Below are 17,938 nucleotides of genomic sequence, written 5' to 3' on the forward strand. Positions count from 1 at the left end.
CCTATTACACCTTTCAAACCTTTTACTGACAGTTTCCGTTTCAGCGCTGAATGATCTCACAGGTCCCATTGCTTGGCCTTTGGCCAAAATTCTATATTCAGTTCTGTTCATTTCAGTAAACCTTACTGATAAGAAAATTTACAAGTCCTGTTATATCTCGTAAACGTTTACAGAATATCACGTAAACGTTTGCGGGCATTTCTACCTATTTATAGCGCGCATACACAATGAAGAACATCTTTCATCATACGTCCATTTTCATTGTTTCTTGTGACTATCGAAGAAGATAGTAAGGGTCAAACTCGCCATTTAAAATGACAAATGAGTTCTGTTGTTGTACGACCTTATTTAAGAGCAGTCTAGATATTGATGTTTCATAGCGTATCAGGTTTAAATAGTAAATTTTTCTGGTAATTTTCTTTTTTGTTATCTGATGGAAAGTTAATGGCGTTCCTTGAACTGCCACATTTTTATCGTAGATAGCCTCCCATCAATTAGAAAAACCTCAAAGATATACAGTTGCAATCTGATGGCACCACGAGGCATCATACATAGATACCTGTTTCGAGATTCGCCGATCGATGAAAAACTTTGTATTCGAAAATGGTTGCGGGCTTTGAATGTTTTTTGGGCTAAAAAGAATTTTCTCAATCAATATTTGATATCTTCGTTCCCCGGCTCTTCATTTTTCTTTCATCCGAAAGTGACAACTTTTAGGTATTTTGAATTGTAGTAAATGGGAATTATGAATTGATATCAGCTCCTAAAGCACTACATATATTTTTCCACTTAAGAATTATGAGATCAGTATTTATTTTTACCATCTGCATGTGCTTCAGAGATCAGTATTTATTTTTGCCATCCGCTGCAGAGATCAGTATTTATTTTTACCATCCGCTGCAGAGATCAGCATTTTTTTTTTTACCATCTGCTGCAGAGATCAGCATTTATTTTTACCATTTGCTGCAGGATTTTATTTTAAGTGTCTATGTAACCACGTATATTAAATGGCGGTTTTTGGAGTGACAAGCGTCCTTTGCTATTTTCGTTATGTTTGTTGCTAATCATATGTATGCCATTGATGAAAATTGTGTCACAGAAGCGCTGAAGCTTTTCTCCTATCTATTCTCAGTCAGAAAATGAATAAATTGTAGCGGTACTAATTTCGTGTGTGGGTCATTTGGGAAGCGGAGTTCGGAAAAGGGATTTAATGGTTTTGCAACAAATGCTGATTCTACTGAATCTTACAACTTTGAATGTTTTCATCGACTTTTTCCTCGTGCGTTGATTGTTTCTTGATTTAACAGTGATTCCAAGAACAAAATCTGTCGAATGAAAGAATGAGCAGCGAAATGTATTGCAGCAAAGCTTATAAGTATACTTAGTATTTTGAACTGTACTTTGGATTAGGGTTAGAATATCCAGCAAAAGTACACTTTAGGAGTAATTTTTTTTTATCATGCTGGAGTATTGAATGGTTCCAGAAACGTTTCGTTTACGTAGCGTTATTAATGAACTTATTTCATACAAGCCCGTTACCTATTATTTTTATATATGGAAAGGAATTCTTGCAGGCATAAAGCAAATTTTGTTAAGTTGTCTAAGGATGTAGTTTTTTCAAGGTAGATTTTAATTGTTAATATCTTCCTTCTTTGACAATCTTGCTATTTATTATCAGTCAGTGTGTCTATCATGAAAACACTCCCTATGATCTGTATTGCTCATAATACGAAATACATCTGCAGTTTCCACGCAGGTAATACCACTGCTCTTCTCTTTGTCCCAAATTTTCATACGCAGTCCGTTTTTATCGCTGCTGGGGCTTCCTGATTAGAGTTTTGGGTTTTTAATTAACTCTCTTCACTTCATATTCCCCTAATCCTGCTCAGTCTTTTGAGCTTTGAACGAGATCAAGTATTTTTCTTCGATTCCTCATGCAGTGAGCTATCGCTCTGTATTTCCAACAATTTTGCCTGAAACGTAATAAAATATTAAGTTATAGAAATGAGATTCCAGCTATGTTTGAAAAAATCTGGAAATGCTCTATATTATTTTTTCAGGTGAACTAATGGGAACATTTGCTGTTACAAATTCATCATATTGCTGCTGATTATTACATACTGAAGTTGCTGGCTCAGCCTGAAAGCCCAATATTCTAAAAAAAATTTCTAGAAGATTGAAATTCTAGCTCCTCAATATATTTCGTTGGGGTTAAAGTGTGATTTACATTTCCAAAGACATTTAGGAAAATGAAGTTAACCTATTGCATATTTTTGCTTTGAACTCCGATTCGGTTATGCTGTAAACTTATTTCATTTATGAATATATTTTTCCTTTTTGCAGTCAGCTGTACTGAATATGTATCTGCCTAACTGGAATGATCCGGTATTCAGCCGCGAGGCCAACTAGCAAATGTGGCACCTTAACCATATGTTTCATCAAAGCAGTCCACGTGGAATAGATCAGGCACTATGAGTGAGGCACTGCTGTGTAAAACTTGAATAATTAAAAGTGAACTCAACTTTTGGATACGTCACATCGTATACCGGTATTAAAAAAATATCAGGATGAAATAAAACATGCATCTTATTTGCAGCCTCACATGTCATTGAATGTAATGTCACTCTTAAATTTTTACGAAAACAGATTTCATATACGATAAAATAAAATCCTTTTGGCGATATGTTTTATATTCTCTTAAGTGATTTGTAGGCTTATCAAAAGGTCGTGGTTTTACTCTCGCTATTTTTAATCAATTACTCTTTTCTTCCAGCGTGTGGAAAGGAATTTTTTTAGCCATATTTGCCTTTCTTGGCGTATCTTCTCCTCCAGTTGACCAGTTTCAAGACCCTTTTGTTGAGCAGATATATTAAGGTTCTTAGCATTGTCCCTTCGGGCCCTAGCTGAAAACCCTTTCATTCATTTTACTGTACTACCGTTCATGTTACCTTTCTTCCCTCTTACTTTCCAACATCCCCTAACAACTGATTCATAGTGCAACTGCGAGGTTTTCCTGCTGTTACACATTTAAAACCTTTTTACTGCCAATTCCCGTATCAGCGCTGAATGACCTCTTAGGTCCCAGCGCCTGGTCTTTGGCCTAACTTTTATATTCCAGTTCCAATTCCAGTTCAGTCTTCCAGTTGGTCGGTTGTGTGTGTATAGTGTGAACAAATATGTATATGTTGTCCTTGCACGAATGCATATATGATCAAATATATTTAAGGTGAGGCTGCCAGCTCTGCGGCGACTAACTAGTGGGAACACACACACACACAAATGCGTGCACGCAAACACACACACATATACACACACACTTACGATAATTGGAATACTGTACTGTAATGCAAAAATGAAGGTTATACAAAACTGGTAGTGTACAAAGATAAGAAAACGAGACAGAAGCAATACTAAAATAAATATCTGCAACATATAGCACACATACACACATATATATTATATGTATATTATATACATACATATATATATATATATATATATATATATATATATATATATATATATATATATATATATATATATGTATGTATATACACATATACATACATGCATACATACACAAGAACGCGCGCTGCTGGTATGATTATGTTTGGTGTCTGAACAGTTTTCTAGTTGCTATAGCAGTGAAGCTGCTGCAGCAAGGGCACTGCAGGATAAATATGTAAAGAATCGATTTTTCTCTCACGAACTTTCAGGATTTCCCTAATGGCTTTGAGTGTGCTTTGAGCGTCTCTTATGACATGTCGTGCAATACGTGTTTACTCGACTCCCCACCTTGCAAAGACGGGATTATATCAGTATTAATGTTGAAGGTGCGCGTGTTTATTCAGCATTTTATAATTACAATTTCAACAACATTAGAATTAAGGTGGAGAGAGAGAGGCTCCGTGTGAAAGTGGTTTGATTATCATCAGTTTTTTGGTGTCAACGTTCGTCAGGTTTTAATTTATTGTAATGCTGTGATTAGGGGAAAGGAAGACAACTTATTTTATTATGTATGTTTTTATTTGCGAATATTTTTCTTTGTTTCACGTTTCAGCCCATGGAGCCCAAGACCATCAAGCAAGAAAGGGAAAGCGGGAAGGACGATCCGACCAATCAGGAAGCGGCTAATGAGAGCCGGACGTCGTCATTGGTCCAGGGGCTGACCAATCAGGACTCGCGCAGCACTCGCAGCAAAGGTAAGGGCTTACAGGCGATTACAGTAGATTTTCAGAACCCTCGCCGATCATGCCGCTGAATTAATCCCCTTCATTACCGGCTCCATCGCCGAGGATGAGTTTGGGAAAGTAAACAGGTGGGCCATAGCCCTCCTCCAGGCGATCCCCTTTCCTCTTCTCTTCCCTCCTCCATGTATGCTAACGTTCCTCTTCCCTTCTTTATTCAATTCCGGAATTTCAACCCGACCCCACCCCCGTCGTCCTTTCCTCCACAACCCTCCTCCCCTTCCTGTGCAAATGTCTCACTTGCTAAATGTGAACTAACACCACTTACTAGGCTGAACTAATGGCGAAGCGCTGACCATCCGGATGGCATGCCAAACTCGACCTTACGGATCTTGGGAGATGAGTGCAGAAATTAGGGAAACGGCGCTAAAATAAACTCACGTGTATTTGGTGGCACACATGTTCGCCACATGTGTCGGAACACCTTTGAACCAACACTACATCTGTGCTTTTTTTTTTTTTTCCTTTTTTTGGGGGGACTTGTGGTTACACACTTGTTCGAACTGAGACCCGGCACATGTGTTCACGAGCCTTAATTGGAGATATGGTCACAAGTGTATATTAGATGGCGGCAGCAAACATTCGATTTAATGTCGGGATTGGTTCCATGAACATTTTTGTGCTGGGGGGAGGGGATGGGCCCAAGTTCCTAAGTTTTGTTTATGGATGACTTCGAGAACAAACCGGAAAAGTGGCGGGTATCGGGGTGAAAATCTAAATCATCCCAGAGAGAGAAAGTAAGAGACGAAATCTGCAGAGAAAACGATTATATAAAATACTCGAGAGAAACTGACTTACTCGAAAGGTAGGAAATCACTGGAGGAGGAGAATGGATTTGTTGAGAAAGTCTCAATCTGTCGAAAGAGTAAATCAGTATAAAAAGAGAGAAATTATAGAAGAGAGGATAAAAAAAGAGGTACCGAAGTAGTAGAGAAAGAATAAATCAGTCGAGAGAAGCTAAATTAGGAGAGAGAGAGAGAGAGAGAGAGAGAGAGAGAGAGAGAGAGAGAGAGAGAGAGAGAGACATCAGTCGAGAGGGAGAAAGAGAGAGTGTGCTAAATAGGAGCCTGTGTTAAGTGGGAGTAGTAGCTTCTTCCCGTCTTTGTGTCATCCTTTTCTTCCTGTTAGTTTGTATTATTTACATTATTTATTATTTAAATCTCTTCCCCATTCATTAATCTTGCCATTTCTTCTGTTATAGTATTTTTCAATGTCTCTGTTGGTTTAATGAGTCCTGAGGTCTACACCAGACCTGCCTTTCATACTATCACAGTACCTTAGGACGAGGATTAGTGCTGTCATAAGCCAGCTTAATCTAAACAACCACAAACCATCGGGATTTTTCAAAAAGAAATTATTGCCAAGTTATACTTGGTCTAGTTCCTTATCTTTTTAAGGAATACCATAGTTCCTATAATGACAGCTACTTAAATATACATGTTTGGAAGGATGTCTTAGTTTAGACAGGTAAAAATATAAGACATTTTTTCTCTTCAGTTTCCAAATGGACATGAAAATTCGGATTTACCTTATTGCCATTAAGTAAATAAACCCGTTCAGATTCTTTGCATTCGCTTTGAGCGTAATGAAGAGCAAGGCAATCTGCGAGTTCGTTTTAATCCTGGGCTTCCGCGAACTTTGTGCCGAAGGAAGCGTCACCTCCAAAAATGTTTTAGCCATGGCCGAACGTTTTGGCGTGAAAGTATATTGCTTAACATTATATTTGGCAAAGTAATGTTATTTAGTCTTTTATTTTGTGCCTGGAACTTTGAATGAAAAGGAACTGGTATTATTAAGCAGGTTTTTAGCTGCAGATTGTTTTGTATCGAGGGAATGTTATTTAGAAGTTTTTAATGTTTTGTAAAGGGATTAATATTAATATTTCATAACAGAAAGTTCGGAATGGTACTTATTAGGAACGGATGTTTTTAGAGGAAAAAATATTATGCAGCAGTTTTAGCGGCAGAATGTCTTGTGAAAGAGCGAATGTTATTTAGCATTATTTATTATTTAATGACAGGGTTTTTTGAAAGCAGATATTTTTAGCTGTTTTAGTCATAAATTATTCTGTAAAAGGACAAACTTTATGTAGAAGTTCTAGTGGCAGAACACTTTTTAAAGGAGCGAATATTGTTTATCACATTTTCTGACTTGAACCATTTTTATAATGATACTTTCGCTTAATGCAATACTAACGAGGTTTGCTCGTTATTTTCAAAGTGCAATTACAATTGATAATGGTTTTGTGGCGAACTTGCTGAAAGCGTCTTTCCAAACAGGGAACTTTATTTGTATTGTGCAATATCATTTTATACAACGAGGCATGTATTTTTAAAGATATTCCATTTTAATTCAACAAAAGCATATTCATTTTGTAATCTTTGACCATGTTTTGTACCAGAAATAAGTTTTTGACGTTAGCTTATATGCGCATTGTTACAGATTAAGGGATCAGCGTATATGTATATATATATATATATATATATATATATATATATATATATATATATATATATATATATATACATGTACGTATATAAAATTATATAATATATATATACAATATAAATGAATATATATATATATATATATATATATATATATATATATATATATATATATATATATATATATATATATATATATATATATATATATATGTGTGTGTGTGTGTGTGTGTGTGTGTGTGTGTATGTATGTGTTACAATATATATATATATATATATATATATATATATATATATATATATATATATATATATATATATGTGTGTGTGTGTGTGTGTGTGTGTGTATGTGTATGTATGTGTGCCAAACAACAGACTGACTAACTGATCAAATAAGATGTTTTATGGAGTGCGTTAGTATACATGTTAATAAATATAGAGAATATGGGGGGTGTGGTCATTGTGGCGAGGATAGATAAACAGACGCACATATGTTTCAAGATTTAAGCCAGGTTAATCTGCCTTTATAATAACCCCCATCTGCAGGCAATTACTTGTTCTTAATCTTTTTAGTCATGTTTGCCCAAGTGGAGAAGAGTGACCGAGATTATTATTCCCATTAATACTTATCAGTTTCTGTGGTGCATAACCCGTTGCCCGCGTTGGGAGTCTTTGGGAGTCGATCTGTGTTGTTACTTTGAGGCAGTGGATGATCTGTCTGCTCTTGTCAGTCATATGTTAGTAAGATGTTGATTGATATATTTATTTATTTTTTATTCGTTTTTATGTGGTTGCATTCTTCTGTTCGCTCGTTTTATCTCTGTTCTTTAATTTGTGCAGTCTGTAGGGTTGTTGCTTATGAATGTGTGTCATTTAGAATAATAATAATAATAATAATAATAATAATAATAATGATAATAATAATAATAATAATAATAATAGTGTTATTAGCAGTAGCAGTAGAAGTAGTAATAGCTATTGTTTAAAGATGAAGGCTTTAATATACAGTGCAGTGGAGTCGAAATCACATTAAAAATAATGACATCGTTATCTACCGGGAAAACACCGCAGTGTTCTGGCCTGTACTAATTGAGCTATACATGAACCTGATGAAGGAATGACGTCATGGACTCGGTTCAAGAGCGACATTGTATAGCTCCACACACAGGCTGCTTTGGCTAATCGTAATTTTATCAGTAATTACAATAAAACTCCATACATTACGTGCTCTTACTACTATTATTACTAAGAGACCAGGAGAAGAAATGCACGATGAAGCCACAGAAATTCTGTAGTAGTATTGGAGAAACAAATCCACAGTTATGTACGGGTATCCATACATAAGTGTGGATTTTTTTCCTCCATTTCAAGACGCATGCTGCTGTGAGTATTTCTTAATTAATACTGTAACTTTTGGTTGGAATATGTTGTTATAACTCTTATATTTTTTAATTGATAGTAGTATTATAACTTTTGCTTGGATTATGTTACAGTTTGTTGGAATATGTTATAGCTCATATATTTCTTAATTGATAGTAGTATTGTAACTTTTGGTCGGCATGTGTTGTTATCGCTCTCAATTGATAGTAGTATTGTAACTTTGGTCGGCATGTGTTGTTATCTCTCATATTATTCTTATTCTCTACCAATCCTAACCCCGAATAACTTTAAGGATGTCAAAAACAAAGCGTCGAAATTTCACTGAAGCACAAAAACGCAAAAGAGAGAGAGAGAGAGAGAGAGAGAGAGAGAGAGAGAGAGAGAGAGAGAGAGAGAATTCTCATGTCATAACAAAACAGTTATATTGATTGATTTCAGCTTTTTTTGTTATTTCAAAGAAGTCTTGGTAAACCTTAATCAGGAGGTTTCCAACTTCCGGAGAATTCATAATTATTATTATTATTATTATTATTATTATTATTATTATTATTATTATTATTATTATTTCTGGGGGCGGTGTGAGGATGAATGCAGTAAGACGCTAATTTCAGTGGTGGTGCCTCATGTGATGATCTGGTTATTATTATTATTATTATTATTATTTTTATTATTATTATTATTATTATGGTGATGAAAAAATTAGATCCTGTCGAAACGTGGGTAGATATCTCTAGAGTTTTCCTGTCTTAATCTTTGCGTACTCAAGAGGATGCAAATGATGTTATTAATAAGAATATAGTTAATAGCATTGCTCTAAAAAGTTCTTAAATAACGATGAGGACTGAATTATTATTATTGCTTTCACTGCAACTAGAATATTAAATACAAAGTAAGTCAAATGGTAATGAAGACTGAAGTTTTTTTTTTTATTAACTCCTTCACTGTCGTAGCTTTTATTACAAAGTTTTTTTTATATTGTCACCAGTATCTTTTTTAAAATAGAGTATCACATTAAAATATTTTTTTTTTTATCTCAATAACACAAAAGAATAAAAGTTCCGTTTGCTGTAAGTCGTTGACTTTCGCAGGTGTTAAGACTTCATGTCTGCTTCAGGTGGATTATAGTACTCAGTTTATATATTAAAAAACAAGTAAACTTATAGACAGTAGTCTCTCTCTCTCTCTCTCTCTCTCTTTATCTCTCTCTCTCACCTCCCGCCGTAGGAGCCTCTCTCTCTCTCTCTCATTCTCTCTCTCTCTCTCTCCCTCTCCTCTCTCTCTCTCTCTCTCAAGATCTCTTTGAAAGCCCTCTCTTCTCTCTCTCTCTCTCTCTCTCTCTCTCTCTCTCTCTCTCTCTCTCTCTTGAAAGTGAGCTTTTTGACTCGTGAAAACAGTAGAATAAATAATGGGAACTGAAGCGGTTATAAAATGAAGAATAGTAGGCTCTACGAAACAGTTATTGAGTAAAACGGGCACGTCTGCTGTGATAACATTGGCAGTGCTTGTCATCGTGAAATATGTGGCGTTAGATAACCAAGATAACATGTTTCCGCTTTATATCTCTGATGAGTCAGGGTGATTGAGCTTTCGCATTTGTTAGAAAGAGGATTTTAACACTGTGGTTCATCCGTAGATGAACCACAGTATTAGAAGCTCAAGCGAAGATGCAATGCATTACTACCCTAATACAATTTTCCTTGCATTTAAATGATTTACGTGCATTTTTATCTATTTATTTATTAATTTGTTAATTTATTTTTTCTTTTTTAATAAGTGATCTCTTCTTTCAGTATTTCCCAATGCCTTCTGTTACTTTTTTCTACTGAACGCCATTCTTTGGAAGCTTGAATTTCAGGTCAATGGCCCCTGTTGTGGGCTTGTTCCATATGAATAGGGTTCATCCTCTGGATAATAATATATATAGAAAGCATTGAATATAATTTGACATAAATATTTTGGCAGTACAGCATCTTTTGTTTTCCTTTTTTTTTGAAGACAGTTTCACACTCAATGCTGTGTGGGAGTTTCGAACTGAAGCGTCAGCTGGTCTGATTAGTTCTTCAGACTAGTCACTTCCTGAATGGGAATACCCTGCCTTCATCTTTGTTTCATGAATCATTCATCCGCCTCTTTTTTTAAATGGCTGTTTTGTCATCACATAGGGAAGAGAGGTCTGACAGTATATATATATATATATATATATATATATATATATATATATATATATATATATATATATAAATATATATATATATATATATATATATATATATATATATATATATGTGTGTGTGTGTGTGTGTGTGTGTGTGTGTGTGTGTGTGCGTGTGTTCTTGTTCAGTAAGGTAGACGTGCTCTTCTCGGTTGTAATTTTTGGCATTAGTAACCCTTTTATTTCTTTTCGTAATTTTATAGCCTTCCGGCAACAAAACTTGTCTGGGCCGAACACAAATGGAGTTGCAATTCACATTTGCTACAAGACAAACAAATCAGATTAATGTCAGTCAACAGGTGTAATGTGCAAGAGCAGCTTACTCCTTTTTCTAGGATATTTCCGAAAACAAAATTTGGAATGGAAATGTACACCTGTAATGCTCGGTCTTCGTGCTAACGTGCTGACTGTCGTTACACATGAGCAGCCTGTTTATGGATGTGGTACTGTGTAATAATTGTTCAGTAGAAGATCTGAATAACGCACATGTACACTCGCAAACTTACAGTATTGACTTGTTACAAACATAGCTGTGAATAAATGTACACCTGTCTACATAAATATACACCTGTCAACATAAATACAGCACACACAACAAACAGGTGATAGACTTTTAACAAAGAATGTTATTTATGGCCACGGAAGAGGTTTGCGTCCTGTTTTTAAAAAAAATGTAAATTCAGTCTCTCGAAACATTATGGCGCATGGCGTTTATTCTCCTTCACGTTCTTTCAACAGACAGCCGTGTACGTGTATGCATGTTTTCGGAGGTATTTGCATGGGTAAGTCTTGGAGGGTAAAAGTATTTATTGTTATTATCAATTATCAATTTTTGGAGAGGCGGTTCCTCTTTTTCCAAAAATGCCCTACTGATTAGGAGCATTTTCAGTCCATAATAATTATCCTTAAGCTCCAAACTCTGTCTTGAATACGTAAATTTCACCATGATAATTAGGCCTATCCATAAACAAAAGGATAACAGAAGTCATCATTATTTATCTCTCTCTCTCTCTCTCTCTCTCTCTCTCTCTCTCTCTCTCTCTCTCTCTCTCTCTCTCTCTCTCTCTCTCTCTTTATACATGAATACTCTTAAATGTAAAATAGCTATGAAATTGCAGTCTCTCTCCCTCTCTCTCTTTCTCTCTCTCTCTCTCTCTCTCTCTGCATGAATACTCTTAAATGTAAAATAGCTATGAAATTGCAGTCCTCCTCTCTCTCTCTCTCTCTCTCTCTCTCTCTCTCTCTCAAATGTAAAATTGCTCTCCTTTCTCTCTCTCTCTCTCTCTCTCTCTCTCTCTCTCTCTCTCTCTCTCTCTCTCTCTCTCTCTCTCTCTACATGAATACTCTCAAATGTAAAATATCTATGAAATTGCAGTACTCTCTCTCTCTCTACATGAATACTCTCAAATGCAAAATATCTATGAAATTGCAGTCCTCTCTCTCTCTCTCTCTCTCTCTCTACATGAATACTCTCAAATGTAAAATATCTATGAAATTGCAGTCCTCTCTCTCTCTCTCTCTCTCTCTCTCTCTCTCTCTCTCTCTCTCTCTCTCTCTCTCTACACGAATACTCTCAAATGTAAAATAGCTATGAAAACTGCAGTCCTCTCTTCTCTCTCTCTCTCTCTCTCTCTCTCTCTCTCTCTCTCTCTCTCTCTCTCTCTCTCTCTTCCCCTTTCCCTGTTCCTTTCCATTTATAATCCATGTCACTGAGATCTTGATGGAGGTAGTATGTCTGTCATTAAAAAGAAGTTAGACTGAAAGGAACATCACTGAGTTGCTTATTATGAAACATCTGTTTATCGACATTGCAGTTACATCGTCAGACGTCGGGTAGAACGGGTTAGAGAGAGAGAGAGAGAGAGAGAGAGAGAGAGAGAGAGAGAGAGAGAGAGAGAGAGAGAGAGAGAGAGAGTCATACATCCGTCATGTTGTATTCAAAGAAAAAAGATTTAAAATATTCTCAGTACTAACTACAACTGCATCGAAAATAAGGCTTCCAGACATTAGGTCCCGTGTTCGATTCCCGAGCGAGACGAAATTCTTTAAGCCAGTTCCGTTACAATCCATTGTGCCTCTTATTACCTGAGCAGTGAATTAACTATCCAGTGGTTAGACCTTTCCGGTGGGTAGCATTGAAAACAAGGATGATATGGGGTTAGTAAGATCATCCTAACCACCTGAAAAGACTTAAAATTTCTGGATCCATCCCTCCTGAGGGAAAAAAGGCGTGATATATATATATATATATATATATATATATATATATATATATATATATTATATATATATATATATATATATATATATATATATATATATATATATATATATATATGTATATACATTATATTTATATGATTTGTATAGCCTAGTGGGCAGCGCCTTGCCTTTCAGTTGAAAGACCTGGGTTCGATCCTGATGTGAGTCAAATTTATTTCTGTTCCACACTTGATTTTGTGTTGATTATTTATATATATATATATATATATATATATTATATATATATATATATATATATATATATATATATATATATATATATATATATATATATATATATATATATATATATATATATATATATATCTGTGCGTATGAGCGAAATTTTATGAACGGTGCTTCTCCCGTGGGCCTACCTAGAGATTCTTGTATGAACATGATTGATCACTCCAGATTTCCCAAGAAAGCTGTATTATGTTCATTTTCTTTTCCTGGTGCGTGAAAGGTGCAGTACTGTCAAAGCCTCTGAATTTTATATTCTTGAAAAAATAAGACCTTCATTTAAAAGAGGGGTAATTATGTTATTAAATTATAATTTTTGTAAATTTATTCAGTTTGGAAGTCGAAGTTTTTCTTCCATTGGTCCTTGAATTGATTTCTATAATTATTGGCACAACTGAATACTACTTGAAAACTTTGTATATATAAAGAAACAAGTATTATAATAATTACTTTAACAAGTGTCTCAAAGGCTGTATTTGATCATTGTAATTCCTGATCTTCAGTTCAAAATCAAGGCGAATATGCCACAACGCAGGATTTTATATTGTGCTCCACGCAGCCACTTGAAAGAAGAGACCCTCTCTGTTGGGGAATTCACTGTACACTGTACCGAGTGACTGAACTGTACCAGGACTGATCCTGGTTGTTGGCAAGCTCCTGACTTTTTTAAGCATAAGTTCGAAACAGATCGAAAAACACTTTGCTCGAATGTTCCAGGCTTGCATGACCAAGCTGCCATTTTCTGTTCCAAACCCTGAGACCTCTTTGTATTTCAACTCTTCAGATCCTCTGTCAACAAGCGTGTTGAAGTCTCCTTTGCCTTTACACCCTATCCTACCTTTCGTCCTTTCACCCACAGCTTGTTGGCGCTTTGACAGAGCTTATGGCACTGCTTACGTACTTTCATTCTTGTTCCTACCTCGTTCCTGAGACCCAAGTCGTTTGACATCCTTGACCACTGAAGTGCTTCCCCTATCAAGAAACTCGGTCTACTCAAGTCTTGCTTGCTCATTGTGGCATTTCAGGCTTTGAGTACAGCATTCTGAGCCTGCACAGAACTTCGCTCTGCTCTGACCTGCTGTTTTCAAAGCTATGAGGTATTGTAAGACTAAACTCTGTTGCGTTAAGAAGTCCTGTCTAAGAGGAAGTGTAATGTACTGACATTCATCCCATCCTTGCAGTTTTCCTCCTCTTTTTAACTACAACTACCCTTCAAAAAAACAATCTAAATCAGTTTTCCACCATATCTTCCAGCCTGATGGTAAAAAATATATATATTTATATACTAATGTTAATTGGTTCTTTGTTGTACTCTAACTCATCCTTGGGTAAAATTTGAGAATTACGGTAAGATTAAAACTGGACCCCTTCAGTTTATCATCACTGGCACCCACGAATATATATTGTGCTCTTTGCGAGGGTCCTACTGTGGACCGTGCAAAATCTCCTTGTGAGAAGCTGGGTGTGCCCTTTAAATATTTTAGTTGTTTATTTCATTCATTATACCGTTTATATACATAAATATAATCCATCATATATATATATATATATATATATATATATATACATATATACTGTATATGTATCTATATATACATACATACATACATACATATATATATATAGTATATACATATTATATATATATTTATATATATGTCCTACAGGTGAAAAATAAGAAACGGGGTGTAGGTCCTACACCCCGTTTCTTATTTTTCACCTGTGGTAATGTGTGATAAATGAATCACGTACAAAAGTGATAATAATCATATATGTATGTATGTGTGTGTGTGTATGCAGTGTATGAATGTATGTAGCTAATCACTGTGTTTTTGATGGTAGAGTTATTCTATGTATACTTGTAATTAGACCATACATATGTCAACTTATGAGTATGAATCGCTAATGATTAGTTACCCTTCCCTTAGATAAAATATGCTTCCAGAAAAATTACACATCGATTCTTTGTACTCGTCCAAGCACTTACAGTCGAGTGTGTGTGTGTGTGCTTTCAGCTTTACGGACGAGTGTTTTTGTCTGCATGTGCGTTCGTATGTAGGTTGCGCGTGTTTGTATTTAAGAGGCCGCAGGTGGCTTTAGATGGCTAAACCATCAGCGGGGACTGTATGACACTGCCGCCACCTGGGACCTTCATTATTCCACCTGCACCAACTACCGCCACCTGAGTATCTCTCTCTCTCTCTCTCTCTCTCTCTCTCTCTCTCTCTCTCTCTCTCTTACTGTGTCTGTCTGGCTGGCCCATGTATTTGTGCCTTCTCTTTTAATGTCCATTTGTGATTCATATGTGGTACATGGAGGTTCCGATATTGAATTATATATATATATATATATATATATATATATATATATATATATATATATATATATATATATATATATATATATGTGTGTGTGTGTGTGTGTGTGTGTGTATATGTATGTATGTATATGTGTGTGTGTGTGTGTGTGTTATGTATGTATGTATGTATGTAGGCACGTATGTATGTATGGGTGCGGCGTATGTGTGCAAGCTATTAAAAGCATTCGTTAAAAAACTTTTGATATATTGTTTACTAGCGTACAGTAACAATATGATTATTCCCTTTCTGTAATGATTATTTTCTTTGGGGTTTACGCTCTCTGGTTACATCCGTCACACACTTTTAAACGTTATTTTTGTCCAAGAGACAATTCTGTGTTGTTGTGACCAAGGTTGTGACTAACCTCTTTTCCAAGAATTGTCGTATGTTGATCTGTAGCTCGTCCTTGCCCTCAAATCATTCTGATTTCATGATTCTTGCATCACAGTGCGAAGTTTTTTCTCCTGTTACACCTTTAAAACCCTTTTACTCTCCATTTCCCTTTCAGCGCTGAATGACCTTAAAGGTCCCAGCGCTTGGCCTTTGGCCTAAATTTTATATTCCAATTTTAATCACATTTCTTGTCACTGGTAAACTAAATATCAAAACCCCCTACGCTCATTGCGTCACTCACCTATATCTTTCTATTCGTAAATATTAAGATCTTTACATTTAAATACCTCTTTCGCTCCTATGCTGCCTTTTTAAAGTTTCTCTCCCCTCTCCGTTAACGTTGCTGAACTCTTCACACCTTTCCCCAACCTATCGTCCTCCACTCTTCCCGCATGACCAGACCATCTCTAAACACTGACCCATCTTTCACCTATGCTAACCTTTTTAAAACTTCTGTATATCTTCACTCTTCTCCCCCTTTCTGTTCTTCTTATGCCTCCTATACTACGCAAATAGTTAATCTCAGGAGCGATAACCCTTCTTTCGTTTGTATTCAATATGCCCACTTCACTTCTGTGAGAAATTAGGCTAAAATTAGAGGTATAACTTGTGCTTGGGATGTTGAGCGTACGAAATCTGCATTTTGCATTTTTGTTCTTACTGTGGACGTGTGTGCTCGTATCTGCAACTCCTTCATTTGCTAGCAAGAACTTTCCTCCTTGTATGTGCAGCCCAGCCTCCAAATTGGTAGAAAAGACTTTTTAGAAGAGACTTTCCTTCATTGCCCACGGGGCAGTTGTCCTTTCGCTTATCCTGGGACCCAAGGAAGCTCAGAGCCTTTCATTGCTGTCACCAAGATAGCTGTAAGTCGAATCATGTCGATTTGTTTTATTGATTTTTTTTTTTGTCTGCTTTCGCTCTTGGTTCTCGTTTGTCTCTTGTTTATGAGTGCTGTTAGATTGTGGAACACCTCATCCCAACTAATATGGCATTTGACAATTTCACCTTAATGTATTTCGTTGTATGGAAACTGTAAGTCAAGGAATCCATCCGTTTTTATCCTGCGAACTTTGTTTTATCAAATGTTATAGGGTCGTCAAAATTAGTATTGCCAGAGAGTAAGGGAAGAACTTTTCTTGGAAACACTGAGCTATGATAGGTTTAGCCTACTTGTCAGAAATACTGGTTGTTAATTTTTCGTGTTCTGTAAAAGAAAACTATTGTGCCGGGTTTGCCTCTCTCAGATCTTAAAAGCTACTGAGCCCAGAGGGCTGCAAATTGGTATGTTGATTATATGTTGATTATCCACCCTCCAATCATCAAACATACCAAACTGCAGCCCTCTAGCCTTGGTAGTTTTTTTTTTTTTTTATTTCATTTAAGGGTAAAGTTAGTCATAATCGCATCTTGCAGCGATATATGACAGGCCACCACCCGGCCGTGGTTAAAGATTCATGGGCCTTGGCTCATACAGCATTATTACCGAGACCACCGAAAGATAGATCTGTTTTCGGTTGCCTTGATTATACGCTGTACAAAAAACTCAATTGCGCTGAAGAAACTTCGGCGCATTTTTTACTTGTGTAATACCTTGTCCAGTTCCACGAGCAACTCGGTGCCTTCAACTAGCCCAGGCCCGAAGGAAAAGGAGGGAGAACGATAAGCCTTAGGTTTAACCATGTATCCGGTTTGTACGATATTAAATTTATAAAGGTATTGTTCCTTTTAATAGGGTAGTTATATATTAGGCTGCTGTTGTTGCACGTTATGTTCATTCATTAGTCTCCCTTATAGTATTTGTCCTGAGAGTTTATCTTAGAAGTGGTCCCATAGGCGTTAAAAGTCCAGCTTAGGGTATGATATAGCTTACACGTCCTAGATCGGGGTGTAGGTGTGCGGTTAATTCAACATCTGCTGTGGGATTTCCTTTCCCTTTAAAAGAGTTATTGCTTTTTACCTCCCATGAGCGTATTGGATTTATACTCCACATCACTTCACCAGGTGTCTTGAGATATTATTATTATTATTATTATTATTATTATTATTATTATTATTATTATTATTATTATTATTGAATTTCTGGTATGCTGGACAGTTTTACTGGACGACGAGATATTGTGCCTTTGAGACATGAATGCAAGTAGAGGTTCCGTTTATGTAGCGCAATATAACTTTTTTTTTTTATTCTTTTGTTTTTTTTTTACGATGGGCTCTCTCCCTCTGATTTGAGCAAAACGAACCCATTCTTTTTCATGCTACCCGGTATCCATTTCCTTACCGGCGCCAAGTTTGGAAATACCAAAATGGTAAACAAAAATGTCAGGTGTGAGGTCATATTTGGAAACAGCGGTTCTGGTGTTGTTCTCAGTGGAAGACGTCGGAGAGCATTAATTC

The 17,938-nt window shown here is 36.0% G+C and overlaps 1 protein-coding gene across 3 annotated transcripts in view; it reads left to right on the forward strand.

Moving 5' to 3' along the window:
- The window catches only part of nvy (CBFA2/RUNX1 partner transcriptional co-repressor nervy), a 314,183-nt gene that overhangs the window by 15,900 nt on the left and 280,345 nt on the right, over positions 1–17,938 (forward strand). For all 3 annotated transcript variants that reach the window (XM_067106554.1, XM_067106557.1, XM_067106559.1), the window contains exon 2: positions 4,061–4,202. In XM_067106554.1, coding sequence (XP_066962655.1) covers positions 4,064–4,202 — 139 coding nt within the window. In that variant the 5' untranslated portion in view covers positions 4,061–4,063. The remainder of the gene's footprint in view (positions 1–4,060; positions 4,203–17,938) is intronic.

The sequence above is a fragment of the Macrobrachium rosenbergii genome, chromosome 7 (assembly GCF_040412425.1).
Source record: "Macrobrachium rosenbergii isolate ZJJX-2024 chromosome 7, ASM4041242v1, whole genome shotgun sequence".
NCBI lineage: Eukaryota > Metazoa > Arthropoda > Malacostraca > Decapoda > Palaemonidae > Macrobrachium > Macrobrachium rosenbergii.